General features: G+C 35.1%; 1 protein-coding gene across 1 annotated transcript in view; it reads right to left on the reverse strand.

Annotated features, from left to right (window-relative positions):
• Positions 1-21,243, reverse strand: part of LOC129750079 (homeobox protein Hox-B5b) — a 54,048-nt gene that overhangs the window by 3,502 nt on the left and 29,303 nt on the right. The window contains exon 4 of the mRNA XM_055745290.1: positions 4,070-4,221. Coding sequence (XP_055601265.1) covers positions 4,070-4,221 — 152 coding nt within the window. The remainder of the gene's footprint in view (positions 1-4,069; positions 4,222-21,243) is intronic.

Genomic DNA, 21,243 nt, shown 5'->3' on the forward strand with positions numbered 1-21,243 from the left:
TGATCTATCTAACGCAAAAGACTTGATCAAAAAATATTATCAGAGTAAAAAGTTATGGAAGGTCAAAGTCGAAGTGATAGTGCGCGTGCTTCCAATTTCTATACAATTATGAACGGTACTGTACATTCATTTATTCAAATGAAATGTTGTGCATTAATTACGATAAATTGGTTTATTGAATAAAAGCACAATTTTAATTTGTTAAAATTCTTCAAAATACATTCTTTTGTCGAGCATCTCCCAAAATTCTTTGTATTTAAGTAGAGGACTCATCGCCTTGGCATATTTTGTTCGCGCTTTTGCAGCCTGTTTTTATTTTGTTGGTTTAATGTACCTAAACCAACAAAATAAAAGCAGCTGGTGGAAATTCAAATAAATTTTAAGTCGGTATAGTTATTTTGTTCTTATCGATGAAATATTTCATTTCTCATTGATTCATCCCAACATCTCCTCAAACTCTCCGATATCTTTGAAAATACCCACCTCCTCGCTCGAATATGCTTGAATAAGTTCCAATGCGCTGGCTATTTTAATGAAATAGCAAAAATTGTTCAATTTCTTTGATTCGGAAGTTTGCACAAGCCTACTAACTACCATAGTTAGTAGGACATTAGACACTTCGTCGTATAATCGTTAAAACAAAACTTACATTTTACGCCGAAGTGAGTAATGTGTTTTAAAAACTTATGTAGGCAAAATAAGGAGTTGTTATCCGAAAGGCTTTATTTTAAATACATTTTAGAACAGGCTGTACAGATTATATTTCGTTAAAAATCCTGGAGTAATGAATATTAAGCTAAAAGAGAAAATCGCTTTTATTGACGAAAACACAAAATGGTTTATTCGTCACTTCGTCATATCACGGCAGATATGTGCACCAAGTTTCGCACCCGTACAGCAATACGGATTTAACGTTTGAGTTGAAGATTCGGATTTTCGGATTTTACATCCTTGTCTCACTCCAGCAGTTACCGGGATTGGTTCGGACAAGACACCGTCGCACAGTGGTCCAAAAGGGTCTGAAATGGAACTTTTTTTCTGGTGCTTTTGTCTTTCATTTTAGCTATTAGATGTCTTCAGAACATTTACTAGTAAGATTGTTTCCCATAACGTGAAAGTATCAAACATTAGTCACAGCCTACTACGATAAAATAAAAACACTAACTTTTTTGTTTGAAGAGATAGAGACCAAATTTGTTCTACAAAGTTGTAGATATCATCAAAATATGAAACTTTGCTGAAATAACAAGAGCTCTATATCTATTCAGTGCATAGTTATAAAGCTTTTAGTTTAAAACATACTTAAAATTTGTTTTTTGTACTTAACTATTGTAAATTTTGAACTTACATAAATATGATGTTCACAACATTTATTGCGATACTCAATACGCACATTTTGCACTAGGTCTTAAATCTCTACGACCTTGTCTTCCGAAGTTATCGCAATTTTAAGTTTTATTTTTCCTTAATTTTAAGAATTTCTAGGGTAAAATGGGGCAAGTAGATCTATAAACTAAATACCACATCTTGAAGTATAATTCAAGTACTATAAACTAAGCCAGAAACTACTTGTCTCCACGCGCCCGTTTTTCAGAACGGTCGGCATTAATTTGTTGAATTCTTAGATTTTAACGAGAAAATAGAGTTTTATTGTCATCGTTGAAATAATAACATGCTTAAAATTCACATAACTTTATCAGTTTTCAACTGAAATCATCAAATAGCACATCAAAACGCATTGAAATTTTATCACCTTTTCAAATTGAATATTTAAAAAAAAAATATCAAAAAGCATTTCCAGTTAAAACCGTAAAAACGCTTTAAAAAATGTTTAAGTCCACAAACGGTATCATCAAAAATTCTCTAAAAAATACCATTCAATAGCTCGTTTGTTGCAACTTTCATTTGAAGACATCAAAACAGATAGTTCATTCCTTGAGAAGATATGACAGAATTATTAACAATCAATCTCTATTTTATCGTTAAAATCTAAGAATTCAACAAATTTATGCCGACCGTACTCAAAAACGGGCGCGTGGAGACAAGTAGTTTCTGACTTAGTTTATAGTACTTGAATTATACTTCAAGATGTGGTATTTAGTTTATGGATCCACTTGCCCCATTTTACCCTAGAAATTGGTGAAATTTAGGAAAAATAAAACTTGAAATTGCGATAACTTCGGAAGACAAGGTCGTAGAGATTTAAGACCTACACACAACGAAAAAAATCTGTAAAATTACATCACATATGATGTAAATAAAAAGAAGCATCATATATGACGGAATTTTCCGTGTGTGGTGAATTTTACACGCCTGTAAAATTTTAAAGGCGTGTAATATAAAAGTCATGTAAATTTCAAAACCACTGAATTTAGGTAATTTTTTTCTTATTGGATATTTTTTGGTTTACTTTTTAGTTACTTCTGGGAACGCAAAAGCGAACCAATTTAATGGCGGATATTCATCTCTAAATTAAAATCAATTTGGTTTTAATAAAAATCATTTATTTGTTAAAAATCTGAGTCTATGAACACTACATTGTCTTTCACCGTCTAAAAAACCAAAATTTTCGAAGGCATTAGAATATGTATAACATGGGAACACTAAATAAATTCGAAAATCCATCTTCGAAGGACAATTATGTACGGGATGCCGCTCACAGAGTTGCATCTTGTGGGTCCGCTGCCGTAGCGCCGCAAATAATTCGGTGAACCAACAGTATCCACTAACTTACAAACGTGGAAACTTCTTCAAAGCAACTTTTGACTAATTGCTTTGGTGCACGACTTGACGCAACACTTTGTTTACTTTTGTGTGGGCCAGCTTTGACAGGCTGTTTTTTTACATGATACATTGCGTACAGTGTAATGTAATTTACATTTAATTAAAATTCAATGTCCATATAACATTCCACGTCGTGTAATTTTAAGAAAATTCTCATTCAGTGCTGTTGAGAATTTTGTGTGATCAAATAATTTTGTAAAATTACATCACATATGATGTAATGAAAAAGAAGCATCAGATATGATGGAATTTTCAGTGCGAGTTGAATATTACACGATTGTAAACTTCAACAGACGTGTGTAATTTGGAAGACATGTAAATATTTAACACGTGTAATATTCAATTCGTACTGAAAATTCCGTCATATATGATGCTTCGTTTTAGTTACATCATATGTGATGTAAATTTACATCAAATAGTCGCGTTCCGTGTCAAGTAATATTTGTCTCATTAGAATTCAGTGCTGTTAAGGATTCAACTTTATTATGATATGTAAAATTACATTAATAAATCGCGTTCTACGTCATGTAATATTAAGGGTTTTCAATTTCAGTGTTGTTAAGGATTCAGATTTTTTTTCTGTGTAGTGCAAAATGTGCGTATTGAGTATCGCAATAAATGTTGTGAACATCATATTTATGTAAGTTCAAAATTTACAATAGTTAAGTACAAAAAACAAATTTTAAGTATGTTTTAAACTAAAAGCTTTATAACTCTGCACTGAATAGAGATAGAGCTCTTGTTATTTCAGCAAAGTTTCATATTTTGATGATATCTACAACTTTGTAGAACTAATTTGGTCTCTATCTCTTCAAACAAAAAAGTAAGTGTTTTTATTTTTATCGTAGTAGGCTGTGACTAATTTTTGATACTTTCACGTTATGGGAAACAATCTTACTAGTAAATGTTCTGAAGACATCTAATAGCTAAAATGAAGGACAAAAGCACCAGGAAAAAAGTTCCATTTCGGACCCTTTTGGACCACTGTGCGTCGTGCAAGACGACCTTGTACGAAAATGCCTCGTATTGTGCTTCGATGAGATGGACTAGTTTCTCTGGTACCCTTATTCTTCTATTTTTTTTCTTTAATCAATATTGCACAAACATTTTAAGCACATTGCAAGCTCAAAAAAAACATTTTTTTTTTCTAGATAAGTTGAGAGGTGCGAATATCCGGTTAGCAAAATTGACACTCCAAGTAGCGAAGCCGTCGTCGAAAAAGGATTAAAACTAAGAACTATTGAAAAATTAAAACCTAAAGTACCTTAATTTTTCAATATCTTACCTGTGTTTCCGAAAGTAAAAGATTGTTAGCAACCTCGTATCGTTTTGGTCTCGATAGATATTTGCTGACTTTAAATTGTTTCTCCAGTTCCAATAATTGCTGCGACGTGAAAGCCGTACGGGGCCGTCGGTTTCTTCCGTATACATGTTGACCTAAAACAAATGAATTCATTAGATGCTGTTCTCTCTTTCGTTTTATATGTTGACGTTTTTTTCATCTCAACATGGTTAGATCGAATTGCCTAAATTGTTCGGTTGAACTTATTAAAAAGGCTAAGAGCCGCCCAAGATCTTTTCTGTGGAATTTATTTAAGAATGTCCTGGGTGAAGCCGATAGGTTCAAAAAAAGCAAAATTCTAACATGATATAGAGCCTAATTTTATCTTTTCTCTCTGCTGCTGCTGCGCTGATTATCGAAATAAATATCAAAATATGTGAGTGATGGCACCAGGTCAACTGCACTTTTGAGCTTGATATTCCAGTTGAAGCAGTTTTTTTTTGATAAATTTTACATACCCTGGAAGTGTTAAAAATCTTCCCATGATAGCACAGGTGATCCACAACTTTGCACAGCTCGCATTTGAACTGGGTGCTTTGGATCAACACCATTTTCTAACCGAATGTGTAGATATGAGTGAAGAAACATTGCACAAAATTTAAAGAAAATCGATTCACTGGGTTTTTCTGGGCAGATCAAAAGCTGCACAAAAGTCGGATTTTTTCGTATATTAATTCAAGTACTGTATTTTCGGCGAAAACAGTTACACTTTGGAAGGCTTTTCCGAAGTTACTGTGGATTGAATTCTTTTTTTGACAATTTATGACTAAAGTGTCGCAGAAAATAGAAATTCTTCAGTGGATGTTAAACGTAAAAGTAAACTTGCTTGAGCTAATCGAACCAGCTAGATAATCCCGCAAAGCCGTCAGGAAGATTTGAATGCAAGAAAAACGGAGGACAAAGTGAGTTGGTTTGAAGTTAAAGTGACGTTGGACGGCCGGGTATTATGTTCAAAATCATTGAAATCTTACTGTGACAACTAATATAATTAATTATAAGGTTCGCAAGACGACCTCCAGCCGGAAATTCTTCCTGGTTCAAACGAAAAGACATCGGGTGAAGCTTAGACTCATGGTTGACGAAACGTGTCGACATGTGGCGTGAGTGATTTTGTTTTCGCGTCAGATTTGTTGCTTGATTTGATTTGGAAACTGTCTTTTGTCTTGGAAGTGTTGATTTGCTAAATCCATGCGAATAGTAAGTCGCTGTTCTATTCGGATAGAACGACCATCTTAAAAAAGTTTGAAGCTGTTTGAAATAAAACATTCCAGGATGACGACGTCAGGGATTCCTTCACACAGCGATACATATGAATGATTATGATTTCAACACAGATTTGTTATACATTTCAAAAATATAAACGCCCAAAAAATTAGATCCGCATCCTAACTCGTATAAATCTTCCTAACATCTTCCCCGAGATTGGAAGAGAAAAATCCACATAAAACGATCAATTCAATTAGGGCCCATTATTACAATTGCAAAACACAGCCACGGCGCGGGCTGATCGCTAGCATGAATATCAATAAGGCAAACATCACAGATGTTACCAAACAGAGCTAATTTGTTTGATATGGCCATTTTCCTGCATGTACCAGTAAGAAGAAATCGTAATACAAGGAACATATACATACACACTTGCACAGAATAGAGTTTCCGAAATCGGAGGGGTTGCATACAGCATCCATCGGCTGTATCAATTTAGGGGGCGAGGGTGTCGGCATCAAAAGACCAGCGAGGCGTTCTAATTGTGGAAAGCACTCATATGTATAGCACCATTTCGCCAACTCCCTACCAGTTGCCATCGATTGGTACAATATTCCGGGATTATTCCTAGCGGATTAGATTTAGGAACTTTGCTTATTGATGTTGTTTAAAGTTATAGAGAAGGTTTAAATACGTAGCCGACATTTTTGTAGCAAATAAGTAGGTACGATTTTGAAAAAAAAAAAAATGTTTACAGCCTCAAATTGAAATTTGAAAGTCATCTCTATGCGGAAACCGAGAATATCTAATTTCTGTAACGCTATTTGTGTGTTGTAATTTAATTTAATACGGTACTGCACTTAAGATTGTGCAAAATTTATAATTTTGGAAATCTTTTAATGTAAATACAATATTATTTTAGATGATATACAGCTACAATAATTAGTTTTTCATAGTTTAAAGAAACAAAAAATAGAAAAAAACATGCTTTAGAAACAGCAAACAAATGCTAAACATTGTTACTTAGTGCATTAGTAAACTGAAGTTAAATGCTAAATTTTGCAAATCAAGATATTTGTTTTTTTTTTGAAAAGTTCCAATAATGTCAAAATGTGTCATATTAAATCAACTTTGCATTCAACCTTTGAAAATTTCTTTCTGTGATCGGAACAACTTTTACGGTTGATTGATTGAAAAAGTCAGTTTCACACCAATTTTTTTTTTAATTTTTTGAGTTCTGTTTATGATTTTAAAAATATTCAATAAAATTTATTCTTATGTGCAAACTTCAGTTACTAATGCACAATGTCGATTTTTTGGAGCATTTCTCTTTGGTATACCTAGCTTTTTTTTCTTCTTATTATAGAGACTTTCAGCCTTGGGCTGGTTCGTCTCTTTCTAAGCGCACATCTTTCGAAGTAATGATGGCTAGCATCTCACAAATGCTAAAACCACCAGACCACAGAAAGTGTACTATGTATGCCATGACCGGGATTCGATCTCATGAACTTTGGCGTAGATGACTTGAACTCTAACCACTACGCCGAAGCCGCTGGCTGGTATACCTAGCTTTTTCTGGAGCATTTGCTTTGCAACCTTTGTTACACTTTAACTGCTGTACACATTTGTTAAGAAATAAGAGATATAATAATTTTAGTAAGAGTGTCAACTAGACCGATTATTATATGAGCATATTTTTAACGTAAATATTAATCTTGCGTAAATTAATAACATGAAAATATGAATATTGTATCAAATGATAAGAAGTATAAAATGTGTTCAATTTTAGCTATTGTTCATAATCCAAGAATCAGTGAATTCCATTCGCTTTTTAAGTTTACATGGTTTTCAAAATCTGCAATTAAAAAATTGTTATCTGCAATTTAGTCATTTTTTTTTCAAAAACAAAAATTACGGGCCTTATTACATAAGACGAGTCGAGTAACTCGACTCGACTCCAGTCTCTGTCGAGTCGAAAGAAATGTCTTATTACGGTAGTCGAGTGAAACAGCTGAGTCACGAACCTTCAAGAACTTGACTCAGTCGAGCTACTCGACCGAAATTCCACTCGACTCGTTTACTGTAATACCAAAATGGCTCACTCGAGTAAAATGACTCGTGACTCGTCTTATGTAATAGGGCCCTACATTTACCATAGGTAGCCATGGTTTTTCAAGGCATTCAGATGTGACTTCTATTTTAACGAAAAAAGTCCCTTGGATCTGTAAGATTAATTTTTTTCTTTTCATATTTATCAGGTGAGGTCGATTAGTGCACGTGAAGGCATAACCCGAGACCCGAGTGGACAATCCAATGTGAACATCTCAACGGAATCAATAGAACAGAAGTGAAAAGAAATTTCGAAACACAGGACGCTGCTTGGTGTATTCTGTATCAGACTGCAGATGGAAAGTGAAAAGTGTTACGAAGCGAAGCTTTACGAAGCTAGACCTAAGCTTCAAAGTCTAGATCTTTTAAGACCATCAGCTGGTTCCAGTTAGCATCCGGTCCAAGGTAAGTGGTCCGTTGTTTTACTCTTGATGTGTAGTGGCTGGGTAGTGTGCAATTTTCAGGATACATAGGGGAGAATGGGGATATTTGATCCCCTTTTTATTTTCAGCATATCTTTTTGTGAAAATTTAGCAACTCGCAGTCGTTTGCATTTTCTGACAGCATGTAATTTCAAACTTATATGCTCCAAAAGTTAGAACGATACATGAACTCGTAGATGAACTAGAAGAATTTTTGTGAGACTAAAAAAATTGTGAATTTTTTTAACTTACAGGAGACTAGATCCTTCACCAAAGGAGACTTGATCCTTAATTTTGGGTTCGCTGACCTGACCCTTGGTAAAAATCTAGTGAAATCCAGATATAAAAGGTCCATTTACTATTTTTTGCCATATTAGTTCTCATTTCATCGTTTGTAAGTAGAATTCTAAAAGTTTGTCTACTACCCTAGAGTCATTGCATATTTTAAGGCGTAATTTTCTAGTTTTTGAATAAATACAGTATTTTTAGTCCATTTCAACAGATAATTACTGGATAAACATTAGTTATTAGACAGATATAAGTAATTTCATGATAACCAATGATCACGGTCCATTCAAAAGAAAAATATGTCTTTTTGGACTCTAGGGATCAATTATATCCATAACATACAATATTGAAAACTTCTTCTTGAAAAATTTGAGAGTTTACTTTTGTTTTGAAAATATGGCATTATGAAGTTCATTTTATACTCTAACGATGAACACATTGGAATAAATATTTTTATTGTAATTTTTTCATATGAGAAACAGCGATGAAAAAAGATTTTCAAATCACATTTTGTTAAATTTTTCAAACAAAGTTCAAGAATTCGAAAAATATATTTTTTTTAATTTGTAGAGACAACAACATTGTTGTTTTGTTCTATTTAGCACATTTTTCTAGAACATTTGATATTTGTGAGACATTACTGTTTCGAGATATAGCCGAGGAATCAAGTATCCCCATTGATCAAATACACGGAAAAAAATTGTGTGGCTATTTCAAAGACGTTGTCATGATAATTTTACCATTTCTGCGTAATAGTATTTTCAACCACGGCAAAGTATAACATCAAATTTGAAAAAGTGCGCATGAAACATTATTGCAATTACTATGTACCTAGTAATTTTAGATTGTCATGATTGTTGTCATGATAATTTCATCAAAATTTCTATTACAACTAGCGTCCACATAGTAATTTAGACATTGTGGCACTAATTCATATCAACAAAATACTACGTACATGGTACTTTTGAGAACAAAACATATTTGACTTAAAAACATCAGTTCGTATGATAATTTTACTATGGTAAACATTCTTGTTGTTTACACTAATTCAGGATCATTAATCATCAAACCCGTGAGTAAACAAACAAATTTTGAGCTGCATTCAAGTTTCATAATTTTTAAAAATCATTCCAGAGCATCGGGAGAACAAACTAACACTGACCGACGTGTGTCGGATGTGTGAATTTGAATGTTTTAAATAATGCCATAATGCTTGCATGCAAATACACAAACAAACATGCATATTAGTTTTACTATTTAAGTCAAGCTCCTCGTGCATAATGATCTTTATCATAACACATACTACTTTTATCATGAAACATTGACAATTTTACTAAAACGCAGTCGAATTTACTAAACGCAGCCAAATTGAGCACATGGTTAAATAACTATGCGTAAGGTATTTCAAACAAAAAAAAACATATTTGACTCAAAAATATGGTTGCCTGTTGTTCATGCGGCCCTCGGGTCATGTTTGTGCGACTCGCGAAGCTTACCTCAAATTAAATTTATTTTACGATTTTTTTTCTACGATAGATTGTTAATTATCATAAAATTGCAGTCTCTATTAAAACAAAAAAAAATGATACATCAATAACATGATATGCACGTCACTTGTTTGCAGTTGCATTTGTTCCATAATAATCCAGATGGTTGACTTTTTTTGTAAAATTTAAGCTTTTTATTTATTGGAAAAACGTAATATAGGAATTAGTTGAGTTTTTATTTTCGTTTCAAGCTGAGTTAAAATTGTATGATAAAGTGAAATATTTTTGTTCTTGATTAATGACAGAAATAAGGAAAGTTTTATGATAAAAAATGGACTAACGATTATAGATTTCTTATAGACAGAACTCAGCGAAATTCTGATTTCTTAAAAAAAAAACAGTATCTGTAATTCTGTGATTCAAACCAAAAAGTTTGTAACGATTACACAGCGGAACAGCATTTTTGGCGCCAATGTTTCAACTGATTTTGTAAGAGTTTGGCTTCCTAAATTCAAAACATTTTAGAAATTTCGTCTATCACTTCTAGTTTTGATGATATGGCGTGTGGAAATTTTTAAATTATCAGTTTTGGGTAAAATCAATCTTTTACGTCTTGGTGGTCGAGTAGTTAGCTTGGTGACACGGTAATTGCATGGACCACCTGAGGCATGGGTTCGATTCCCATCTCGATACAGGGTGTTTAAAGTTAATCTGAAGTTGTCCAATGAACAATGTCCGTGTTTATTCAGTCTGTAACCCTGAATCGGCTAAGCCAGTGTATGTCTTTTCATAACTGATAAGATAAACCAATAAACCTAGATTAAAACAAAAAGCTTGTTTTCAATCTATTTACTACTCTGCATTCAGTGCTGTACTAAAATATTGCAAGAAATGCTTGAATCAGAGATACAACGCTTTCAAAAAATTGAATTCTACAATTTATAGAAATTCCAAAAACTAAGATTACAACTTCTTCTGACATCATTGAAGAAAGTTATTGAAATTGGATATTAAACAAGTCTGGCAACTCCGTCTTACTGTTGTTATGCGATATTTTATCAATTTTTAACCATTACTTTTTATGTAAATTATTCACTTTAATTCGTAAATTAGTGTTTATGCTACCATTTATGTGCGTGTTGCACTTAACGTTGATTTAGTTTGTCCCTTTAATTTTTTTAAAGTGTGCAAACTACGTGCTGTAATTATTACTCGGAGCGGCGATTTTGTCCAAGGAAGACTTTACTTGTTTTTATTCTACGAGTTTTTTTTTCTTTTTCTGTGCAACCGGAGCGACACCTAGCGTGAAAAATCGAAAGCTTAAACCTTGCATTCAATTTTTTCGCTGCCTATTACATACCTTCCGGGCTATTATGGCACAAGCATGCTCAAGTTGTTGCGGCACGATCAACGGGATCGAATACATGGTTTGCCGTGGTATATGTATGCGGAAAGGAATTTCATCTAACATGTGTTAGCGTTAGCAATGCTACTGCCCGTAGCTTGAAATCGCTGTCGAAAAACGCATTCTGGATGTGCGACGACTGCGCTGGACTTTTTGAAAATGCTCACTTACGCAGTATCGCCTTTGCGCCCACTCGACCAAAACGGAATACCTCAACTAACAGAAGCTATTTCTAAGCTTCGTTCAGAAATCAAACAAATTTGCGCTAAGCCACCACCCACTCCAATACCAATACTGACACCTGCCCGTCCTGATTATCGTCGTGCGCTTAAAAGATTTCGTGCTTCAGATGCCCCGATAAGCGAACCGTGCAAACTTGGTGCAAAAAGAACCTCTTCCGACGTTGTATCGGTTCCCATATGCAGCAACGAAAATGAGAATTTATTTTGGTTGTACATTACACGCATCAAACCAGATGTGAGCGAGGACGACGTCGCCTCGATGGTTAAAGCCAACCTGCAAACGGATACCCCGCAAGTGGTCAAGCTCGTGCCCAAAGGCACCGATACAAGCACGATGCGCTTCGTGTCATTTAAAGTTGGTGTAGACCTCGAGCCTACGGACATGGCTTTGGATCCGGAAACCTGGTCAAACGTACTGAGTTTCCGGGAATTCATCGACTACAACCGAAACAATCAGTTTCGCAGCCGATTTCAATGATCGTCACCTGCTGCTTGGATCTCCGGCGCGCACCGAATTTTGCTTTATGGAAGCCCCTGAGCCCTTCGTCACAGTCGCGCTGATTCCAGCCAGCGTCAGCAGTCGCCCCGGCCCTGTGTTCGAAGTAGGAAACGGGAATATCTAACCTTCGATGTTTGACAAGTATTCTTGTTTATTTCACGATTCGTCCAGTGACTGCCCTTCAATTTGCAGACCTCTTCATCTAAAATGTATAAAAATAATGACCGTGAGGCAAGCCGACCATTGTTATGAAAGGCCGGGAGAAAACATCACCATCTCTACCAGGACGCAACGAATCAGGCTTTTGCGAGTCCCCTGAACCCATCGACTCAGTCGCGCTGATTCCAGCCATCGTCAACAGTCGGCCCGGCCCTGAGATCGATTGCGGTGACAAGGTTCTTCAGCCTGCACCCGCAGGCAAGTACGCAGTTCCGAATAGTTCTTCTCTTGGTGATGGAATTTTACCTCAAAGTGAACAACATCCCAGTATACTTTCTGAACGGCCGCGGCATGACCATATCAGCATTTTTCACCAAAACGTCGGTGGCATTAACTCATGTGTCAATGAGTATTTGTTGGCCACCTCTTATTGCTGCTATGATGTTATTGCTCTGACCGAAACATGGTTGAACGAGAGGACCTTCCCTAGCCAGGTTTTTAGTTCGGACTATGTCGTGTTTCGCTGTGATCGTGGCCCCAGTAACAGTCGGAAGTCTATCGGTGGCGGAGTTTTACTTGCCGTCTAATCTACACTGAAGGCTGTGTCTATCGACGACAATTCCTGGGACAATTTGAGGCATCGATCTCGGAAACCGGAAGCTCTTTATGTGTGTGCCATATTTCCCTCCGGATCGCACACGAGATGTGAGTATTGCTGAATCGTTTTCCAGCTGTCTCATTAGAATATCGTCGATTGTCTCACCTGAAGACGACAGATTTATCATCGGCGATTTCAATTTACCGGGTATTAAATGGTGCCCCGCTCAAGGTGGATTTTGGTATCCTCACCCAGCTCGTTCCTTTTTCTCGGTACCGTCTGAAATTATTTAAGACTCCTTAAGCATATTTTTTTTTTCTCAAGGGATTTTAAGCATCACTGGCTTATTCATCCCGAATCTCCTTAAGCATAGCCACTCTTCGGCAGACTAATTGCGTAGAAAACACAAACGGGCGTATGTTTGATCTATGTTTCGCTAATGAAGGAGTTAGTACGCCAACAATTGGGTTGGCTCATGTGCCTTTGGTTAAATTGGTTCGGCATCATCCCGCTTTACTTATCACGATTGAGGTTTCTGGCTCGGATTTTTCTTCTCATCAACCAGTTTCATTCACCACTATTATAAAAACGCAGACCTTTCTAGCTATCTCTGATGTGCTAGACTCTATAGATTGGGAATCCGAACTCGTACTATCGTATCCCAACGCCGCGGCAGAAACATCTTCAAACATCATCAATTATACCATTGATCGCCATGTTCCGAAACGTTTGGTAACTGACGCTATCTGACGCGACTGCAACGAAACTTCAAGAACAGTCCTAAATCGTTTTGGAAAAATGTCAAAGATCAACGGAGAGAATTTGAACTACCAACCAACATGCTCCTGGAGGGCGAAGCGGAAAAGTTCGCAATCTGCTCGTTTAAAAAATCTCTAGTGTTTTCACCACTGGTTTAATCTCTGCCGATCAAATAGCTAACGCTGCTCGAAACGTCCCTCTCTTACACTCATCTTTAAACATGATTGCAATAGAAAAGGAATCCATTTTGAAGGCGACTGCTAAAATGAAAAACTCTATTTCCTCGGGACCGGACCGAATACCGGCCACATTTCTGAAACGCTTTATGCCTCATTTATTGTCTCCAATTAAACGAATATTTCAAGCTTCGCTGGACAGAGCCGTTTACCCATCGCTGTGGAAGGTACTTATATGTTTTCTGTTCACAAAAAAGGTGACAAAAGGGATATAAATAACTACAGGGATACAAATAAATACGGAAGAAAACTGACCGTTCGAACTGAGGATTCGTATTCCAGACAATTCCCTGCTACTTCCGGGGTTCCACAAGGGAGCCATCTAGGACCGATTGTGTTTCTTATTTATTTTAATGACGCTCTTCTACTGCTTGACGAACCAAAACTCGCCTACGCTGATGATCTGAAATTGTTCAACGCAATCAAAGGCCCCGAAAACACTGCTTTACTACAAAGACAATTCGACCTTTTCGCTACCTGGTGCAACAACAGCCTGGCGTTGAACCGCAATAAATGTTCCGTCAAAACTTTTTCGCGCAAAAGGCATCCAATTACCGCCGATTATTTCCTTTCGGACCACTTCATTGCTCGTGTGAAGCACATCAAGGATTTAGGTGCGATTCTTGATCAAAAACTTGACTTAAAGACACACACAAACTTTATAGTGGATAAAGCTTCTCGATGTTTAGGCTTTATTTTCACCGTGACGAAGGACTTCAGAGACGTATACTGCTTGAAAAACCTCTACTGCAGCCTCGTTCGCTCCATCCTTGAATATGCATCGGCAGTTTGGAGTCCCTTCTATCAGAATGGCGCTGATCGGATCGAAGCATTACAACGACGTTTCATGCGGTATGCTCTACTAGACTGAGTCGATTTGTGGTCATTTTTTAATTTCTCAAACCCTGGGGTCTCAAAAGCTTCGTTTTGGTTCAAAACTCATCCATGATTATTTGCAGAATTTTTAAGTAATGTTTACATGAGTAAATTTGGACTTTTAGGTTTGTATGGGAAAATTGAATATTTTGTACTGAAAAATCAACACCATTTTTGTTTCTTCTGTGCAACCGAGTCTGCTAATGGTTTTTGTGCAAATTTATAAATTCTTCAAAGGAAATTTTCCGCTGAACAACTTTGTCGAAGACCGTAAATTCGTATCTTATTAGACAAAAAAGTGATTAGCTGTTTTACAGGGGTCTGTCTTTTGGCATTAATAAACAATAAATTCAACTGACACCACTGCTTGTGCCACGCGAAGTATTGCTTGAAAGGTAGTTTTGCAATACCTCGCAAGGCATCCAGCAGTGGTGTCAATTGAATTTATTGCTTATCGGTGCCAAAAGACATACCTCTGTTGAACAGCTTATAACTTTTTTGTCTAATAAGATACGAATTTACGGTCTTCGACAAAGTTGTTCAGCGGAAAATTTCCTTTGAAGAATTTATAAATTGGCACAAAAACCATAGGCAGGCTCGGTTGCACAGAAGGAACAAAAACTATGTTGATTTTTCAATACAAAATATTCAATTTTCCCATACAAACCTAAAAGTCCAAATTTACTCATGTAAACGTTACTTGAAAATTCTGCAAAAAATCATGGATGAGTTTTGGATCAAAACGAAGCATTTTAGACCCCAGGGTTAGAGAAATTCAAAAATGACCCCAAATCGACTCAGTCTAATGCTCTACGCGATTTGAACTGGTCTGATCCGTTCCACCTTCCAAGCTACGAAAACCGCTGCGGCCTCATTGGCTTAGACTCGTTACAAGCCCATCGAACAGTCACAAGGGCCTTGTTTGTCTCCGTTATCTTAACATCGAAAATTGACTGTCCTTCGCTTCTGGAATCAATCGACATTAGTGTCCGACCTCAAGGACTACGGAACCGGAATTAACAGCTCTACACTCTCCTTCGTCAAAACAACTACGCGGCAAATAGTGCATTGATCTGCGTGATCAGGACGTTTAACCGTTACTCTGAACACTTTAATTTCGGAACATCGAGGGATTCATTTAGAAGAAAAATTTTAAAAGCGTTTAGGTTTACGTGGTTTGTGTAAACTTACTGTTTATAATTTTTATAATTTTGTTTTGTATCCTTTGATCATTGCATTGGGATCAACATGTGATCCGTTGATTTGTTACCAATTAAACAAATACACATTTTAATTCATCTAAAAACTTTGTTGAAGACTGCGAAATGATGTGGCTTACGGTTTTAAAAATACCAAAGCTTCAATTAAGTTTTTTTTTATAAATTTCAGCAAAATTCTCGTTTATTGCAGGTTTGGAAAAAACTTAATTTCCATAGTTTTTTTCAGAATTCAAAAGTACTAACGGTCTTTGGGAAAGTTGATGATTGAGTCAATTCACAGTTTTGTCAAGAAAGTAATCAAACTGAATAACTATTTTTAACCTTTTTTTTAAGTTATCTCGAAAACTAGAGCTGCGCCCTATTCAGCGCCCCTGAATAAGTCAAAATCAGTTCGGAGATTCCTGGTACCTCGGAAAATGTGAATTTTGGTGTCTTGTGTTATGTGTGCTATTTTCAGAAATTTCATAGGCAAGTTATGCCAAACATTGATAAAATTGAGTCATTTTACTTCAAAATAAGCAATCCACATTACTAAAGTCATAAGATTTTCATGATTCAGCCTTAGAAGGCCTATCTCAGAGGTATCTAAATTAAATTAATAAAATTTATGAAATTTGTAAAAAATTTCTAGAATCGAAAATGTAAACTGTAACATTGACAGATCTGATAAAAAAAATCGTGAAATTATGAATTTTTCATGATTTTGAAACCTTGCACAACATTTCAATGTAATGATTTCATACGGAACTCCAAATTAAAAATTAATCACTGTTTTTAGAACAAAGTTGAGGCTTTACGGCAAAATTTAAATAAATTGTGAAAACCCTTTCGAAAATGGGTATAGAAAAAAAAGCTCCATGAAACATTAAAAGGGAAGTGATGATGAAAAATATCATTGCATTGGTTCGAACAAAAACGATTTTCTCAGAAAATGGTTCAAACTTGATTACGACCCATAGAAAGACTTTCACATTTTTTTAGTTTTTAATAAATAAATAGGAAGCAAATGATGTGAAAGAATATTCACTAAACATTTCAAATAAGTTAAAACACTTCAAGGGGGGGCTGACAAGAGTGAATATTATTTCCGCAACTTTTAGGGTGTACTGTAAATATATCATAAATGTTCTGCTTTCACCTGAATATCAGTCTCAAACACTCACCTTTCAATAATTCGGATTTAAATACCCTTTTTGGTAGCCAACAAAAACAAACTGTTCATGTCTAGTACGTACTTGAATTTGTGTGTAATCAAACAGTGCTGTATTTTTAGTGAAAAATTTAAAGAAAGTTTAGTTTATCTATGTTAGATTGTTTGTTTGGGCTTAAACAACAATTACTAGAAGAAGAAATATTTTCTACTTTTTTTGTAAAAGAGAAAAGTTGACCGTTTGCACTTTCCCCGAGTTTGCACTTGCCCCGGTGTAGCTTAATAAAAAAGACAAGTACCGTCGCCAATGCATATCTATACAAAATGAAACAAAATCATCTCTCTTGCTATATATGAAGTTGGCATCACATCCCACAAGGACACCGCAGAAGTCGTGAATAGAACACTTCTTAAATAAGAGAAGGAAGCTTTTCCAGGATTTATGCACTTGCGTCATACTCTTCTCAAATAAACACCCTCAAATTAACGTTCATCACATCCGCAATTGCTTAATTGCCGTTATTTATTGTGCTTATGGCGAGGGGAAAAGTTACCCTCTGGTATTCCCTATTGAATAGATTCACTAAATTTTCATCATCAGCCAGCGACGCTCGCTTATCGCCGTCGAAAGTTTTGTAAACATACGAATTTAGGGGAAATGGCCATATCAAACCAATTAACTCTGTTTAGCAACATCTGTCATGGTTTTCCCATTGAAATGCATGATAGCGATTAACTCTATCGCATGTGTCGGCAATTTACTATAACAGGTACTAATTGAATTAGATTTTTTTCTAATCTGTCCCATACTTGATTATGTAAATAAGTCTCGGGTCTTATCAGCTTGATTGGGTGACATTTGGTTTCGAGCCATGTTCATTTTCATTACCATTACCATCGACGGCAAAAAAGTAAATCAGTTATGATACATTTTGCAAGTTAAATGATTATTTTTAGGAGAACATATTTATATTTAGCTTGAGTTTCGACCATTATCTTTTCAACTTATTCGTGTCATTCCCGAATGTGTTTTGTTATATCAGTTGAATCAAGCCTCAGAAAAGTAGAATACAATAAAACGGAACAAATTTTGCCAAAAACTTCAAATTTTCAAAATTCAAAGTTTGAAAGAGCCACTTTAGAGATTTATTATTTTCGCTTTAATTTAAAAACAACCAAGATAAATGAATGATTAAAGAACATTTATTTAACGAAGATAACTAAAAACTTATTGGAGTTTTTTTTCTAACCCTTTTTCTTTTAAATCTGTTTCTGATTACCATTAAGAATATGGATTCTCTTCTTGAACTCATCTAACATGATTCGTTTTATTTAAATTTTAATGCGTTGTCAAATATCCGATCAAGAAAATATAAAATCCATACCAAACTTAAATTAATAATTTTCATGAGGCTAAAGTGAATGATTTGAACGTATTTACATAAGCAGAATGTTAATAATTTCTTCGACAAAGAAAAGTTTTCAAAATAACAAAGTAAAGAGAAATAAATTTTCGTAAATTATCAAGCTTTTTTATGACATTCCCCAGATTAAGCTGATCTTTTCCAAAATCCAGAAGTATGACGTTAAATTCAACTAAAATTTTTGTATCCAAAAATTTGATTCTTTAAAAAATAAGCTCCTGACAACTGATAGAATTTTCAAATTACATGAAATCAAACGAACGTGTCATCAGAATTTTATGCATCTGTAAAATTCAAAAATCTCATCTTATGTCACATGTGATTCTTCAGTATTGTGCGTTCAATTGAATGAAAAATGAAATTCAAAAATATATTGTATATTATTCATTCGAGATGTACCGAATATTCGGTCGGCCGAATACCGCCAAAAAACCGTTAAGCCGAGTATTCGGCTCACCAAATAGTTGAGCTAGGTATTCGGCCGAATAGGCCGCAATTTTATTTTTTTTTAAATTTATTCAAAAACAGACTTCTCAAACCTTCAAAATCATCATAAACTTATGGTTTCAGTAAAACATTTCATATGAATCCGTGTATGTTTCACTATAGATAGCTTTATACTTTGATTATCATTTATTTCAAACTAGCTGACCCGGTAAACTTCGTTTTACCCGTTACTTAATTTATCGTTGGAAAATTTTTACAGTTTAATCACTCTTCCGAAATATGGCTATTTTCCTTGATTTTGTTTGATTTTAGATTTAAAAAACTGTATTTTAGAGTTGCCTACTATCGGTTTGAATGGCAGCATTGGCAAAAAAAACTCCATTTGACTTGTGGAATACTTAAGGACTAAAGTGACTTCGTTAGGGAACTTCAGTGACGAATATCAAAGGACCTTATTTTAACAGCTTAGTTACAACTGTTTTGTGATTTAAGTCTTCCTTGATTTTTTAATTTATTTTTTTTGTCATTTCTAAACCTACTTAAAAAAAACTTTTTTGTCCATTTCTTCATTTTTTTGCACTGTTGATCATTTTTGTTGTTTTCAACATATTATCGTTTTTTAATATTTTGATCAAATTTGTGTTTTTTTTTAACTTTTTTTGTGCATTTTTTACATTCTTGTTACTTTTTGTAATTTTTGGTATTTTTAAAATTTTTTTTTTACTATGAATGGCTAACTTTTTTCTCTTCGTACAATCGCGAAATAAAACTGAGGCAAAGAGTTGATTTGCACTGATGAGCAGAGCAGACATTTTTCAAGCATCATAGTTAACATGGCTGCTGATTTTCCTTCATCGTCACGTTTCAAATCTCATTTGACTACTAGTCAAGCTTCAAGGGACTGGAAAAGCTTGACTATCGTCATGGATTTCTGTTCACGTGACGAATGTTATTTTTCAAACGACGGTCGTCAAGCAAGTTGACGGCGTCGGTTCAAAGCATTTTATGTATGATCCGAAAAATTTTGTGTATTTGGATTGCTTGTTGGGCGATTTTCCAGTGTCAAAAACAAATAAAATTCGGATTCAAAAAATACTACCAATTGCGGAATTACAATATTGTAAAGGAATTTTATATAGATAATTATGAAAGGCAATTTTTTGCGCATAGTCGATATTGTCTTTCTAGTCCCTAGCGAATTCTCATCGGTCGTGGCAGTTGATGTTACGTTTGAAAATGTCCCGGTCCCGAACTATCCTGGACTGATCTCCAAAAACGGAAACGATGATCGTTGTTTTCAGATTTTTTTTCAGCCACGACCATAACGTAACTTGTGTTTTTCGGCGTCGTCTTAAGATGTTTTTTTATCTAAACATTATTCCGTCACAGTCAAAAAGACGACGACGGGCTGAAGGTGACTATGATTATTCCGACGCTTCATTTGACTGAAGGTTGAGGCGAGATTGTTTGCTTGGTTACTCATTTGAAGGTGTCTGTTATGAATGCGACTGCTTTAACTTTTTCACAGTCACAGTTTTATGACTGATGACGGTGAATTTTGTATGCTCTGCTGATGAGTTTCCAAAAACGATCTTATTCAGTTTTTACAACCTACATAACAAGTTGAAAACTAGGAGGAACAAAAAGGAGAATCACTTTATCCATCAACAAAACTTTAATAATTTAAACATTTTCTTATAAATATTTTTCGAAATTTGCTGGGAGTATCTTCAATCTAAAGGATCGTTTTTGAAAACACATTAATGTATCAGGAACATGAATTAGGAAAACAAGTTAGTTTAAAGAAAATTCATACATTTTTTTTTACTTTACTTTTAAACTTCTTTTCACTGCTTAAAAGTTAGAAATAGGAGTTTCCTTAAGAAAATCCAGGAGTATATAGGAGGTGTAGGAAAACCCGATCACACCATTAACCAAAATGGATCCTGATCTACAACCTTTCCCTACTAACAAAACCCTTTCCATGGATATTTGAATATAGATTCGCAGACGTATAGACGGTTTCTATAGTTGGTGATATTGACTTACCTTTGTTTCTAAATTTTTCAAAATTAATCTTTGGAAAACAAAGAGACAAAAGGTTGTTAATTGATCCTTTGAAGTATCCAACTAACAATCCCTCCTTCATTCCTTATTGACTACTAGGACGTGGCTGGAGCCGTTATTGATCATTTTCAAAGGGAGAGCATGAGTTTTGTGCATTGAGAATGAACCGTTAGTCCCAAGCACCATTCTTTTGGCCCTTGCACAAAGATGATGGCCTCGATCAATCACGGAGTAGCAACCATTGGCGAGGTAGAACTTGTTCTGCTTAGCCACGCCAGCGATCATGGAATATGAAGTGCGTAAGTTGAATAAATTCTTATCAAATACTAGCTGATCCCATACGAACTTCGTTTCGCTTTAAGCTTGGAATATGTTTTGAACAGTTTGTATGAAAGTCAATTGCCAAGCATTTTAAGTAATAATCGCAAAAATATTAGACGATCACTTTTCTGAAGTCTGCTACTTCATTTGAAATCATGAATAAATTGACCGTGGCGAAAACCCCCGTGTATAAATTTCGACT

Source organism: Uranotaenia lowii, chromosome 2 (assembly GCF_029784155.1).
Source record: "Uranotaenia lowii strain MFRU-FL chromosome 2, ASM2978415v1, whole genome shotgun sequence".
Taxonomy (NCBI): domain Eukaryota; kingdom Metazoa; phylum Arthropoda; class Insecta; order Diptera; family Culicidae; genus Uranotaenia; species Uranotaenia lowii.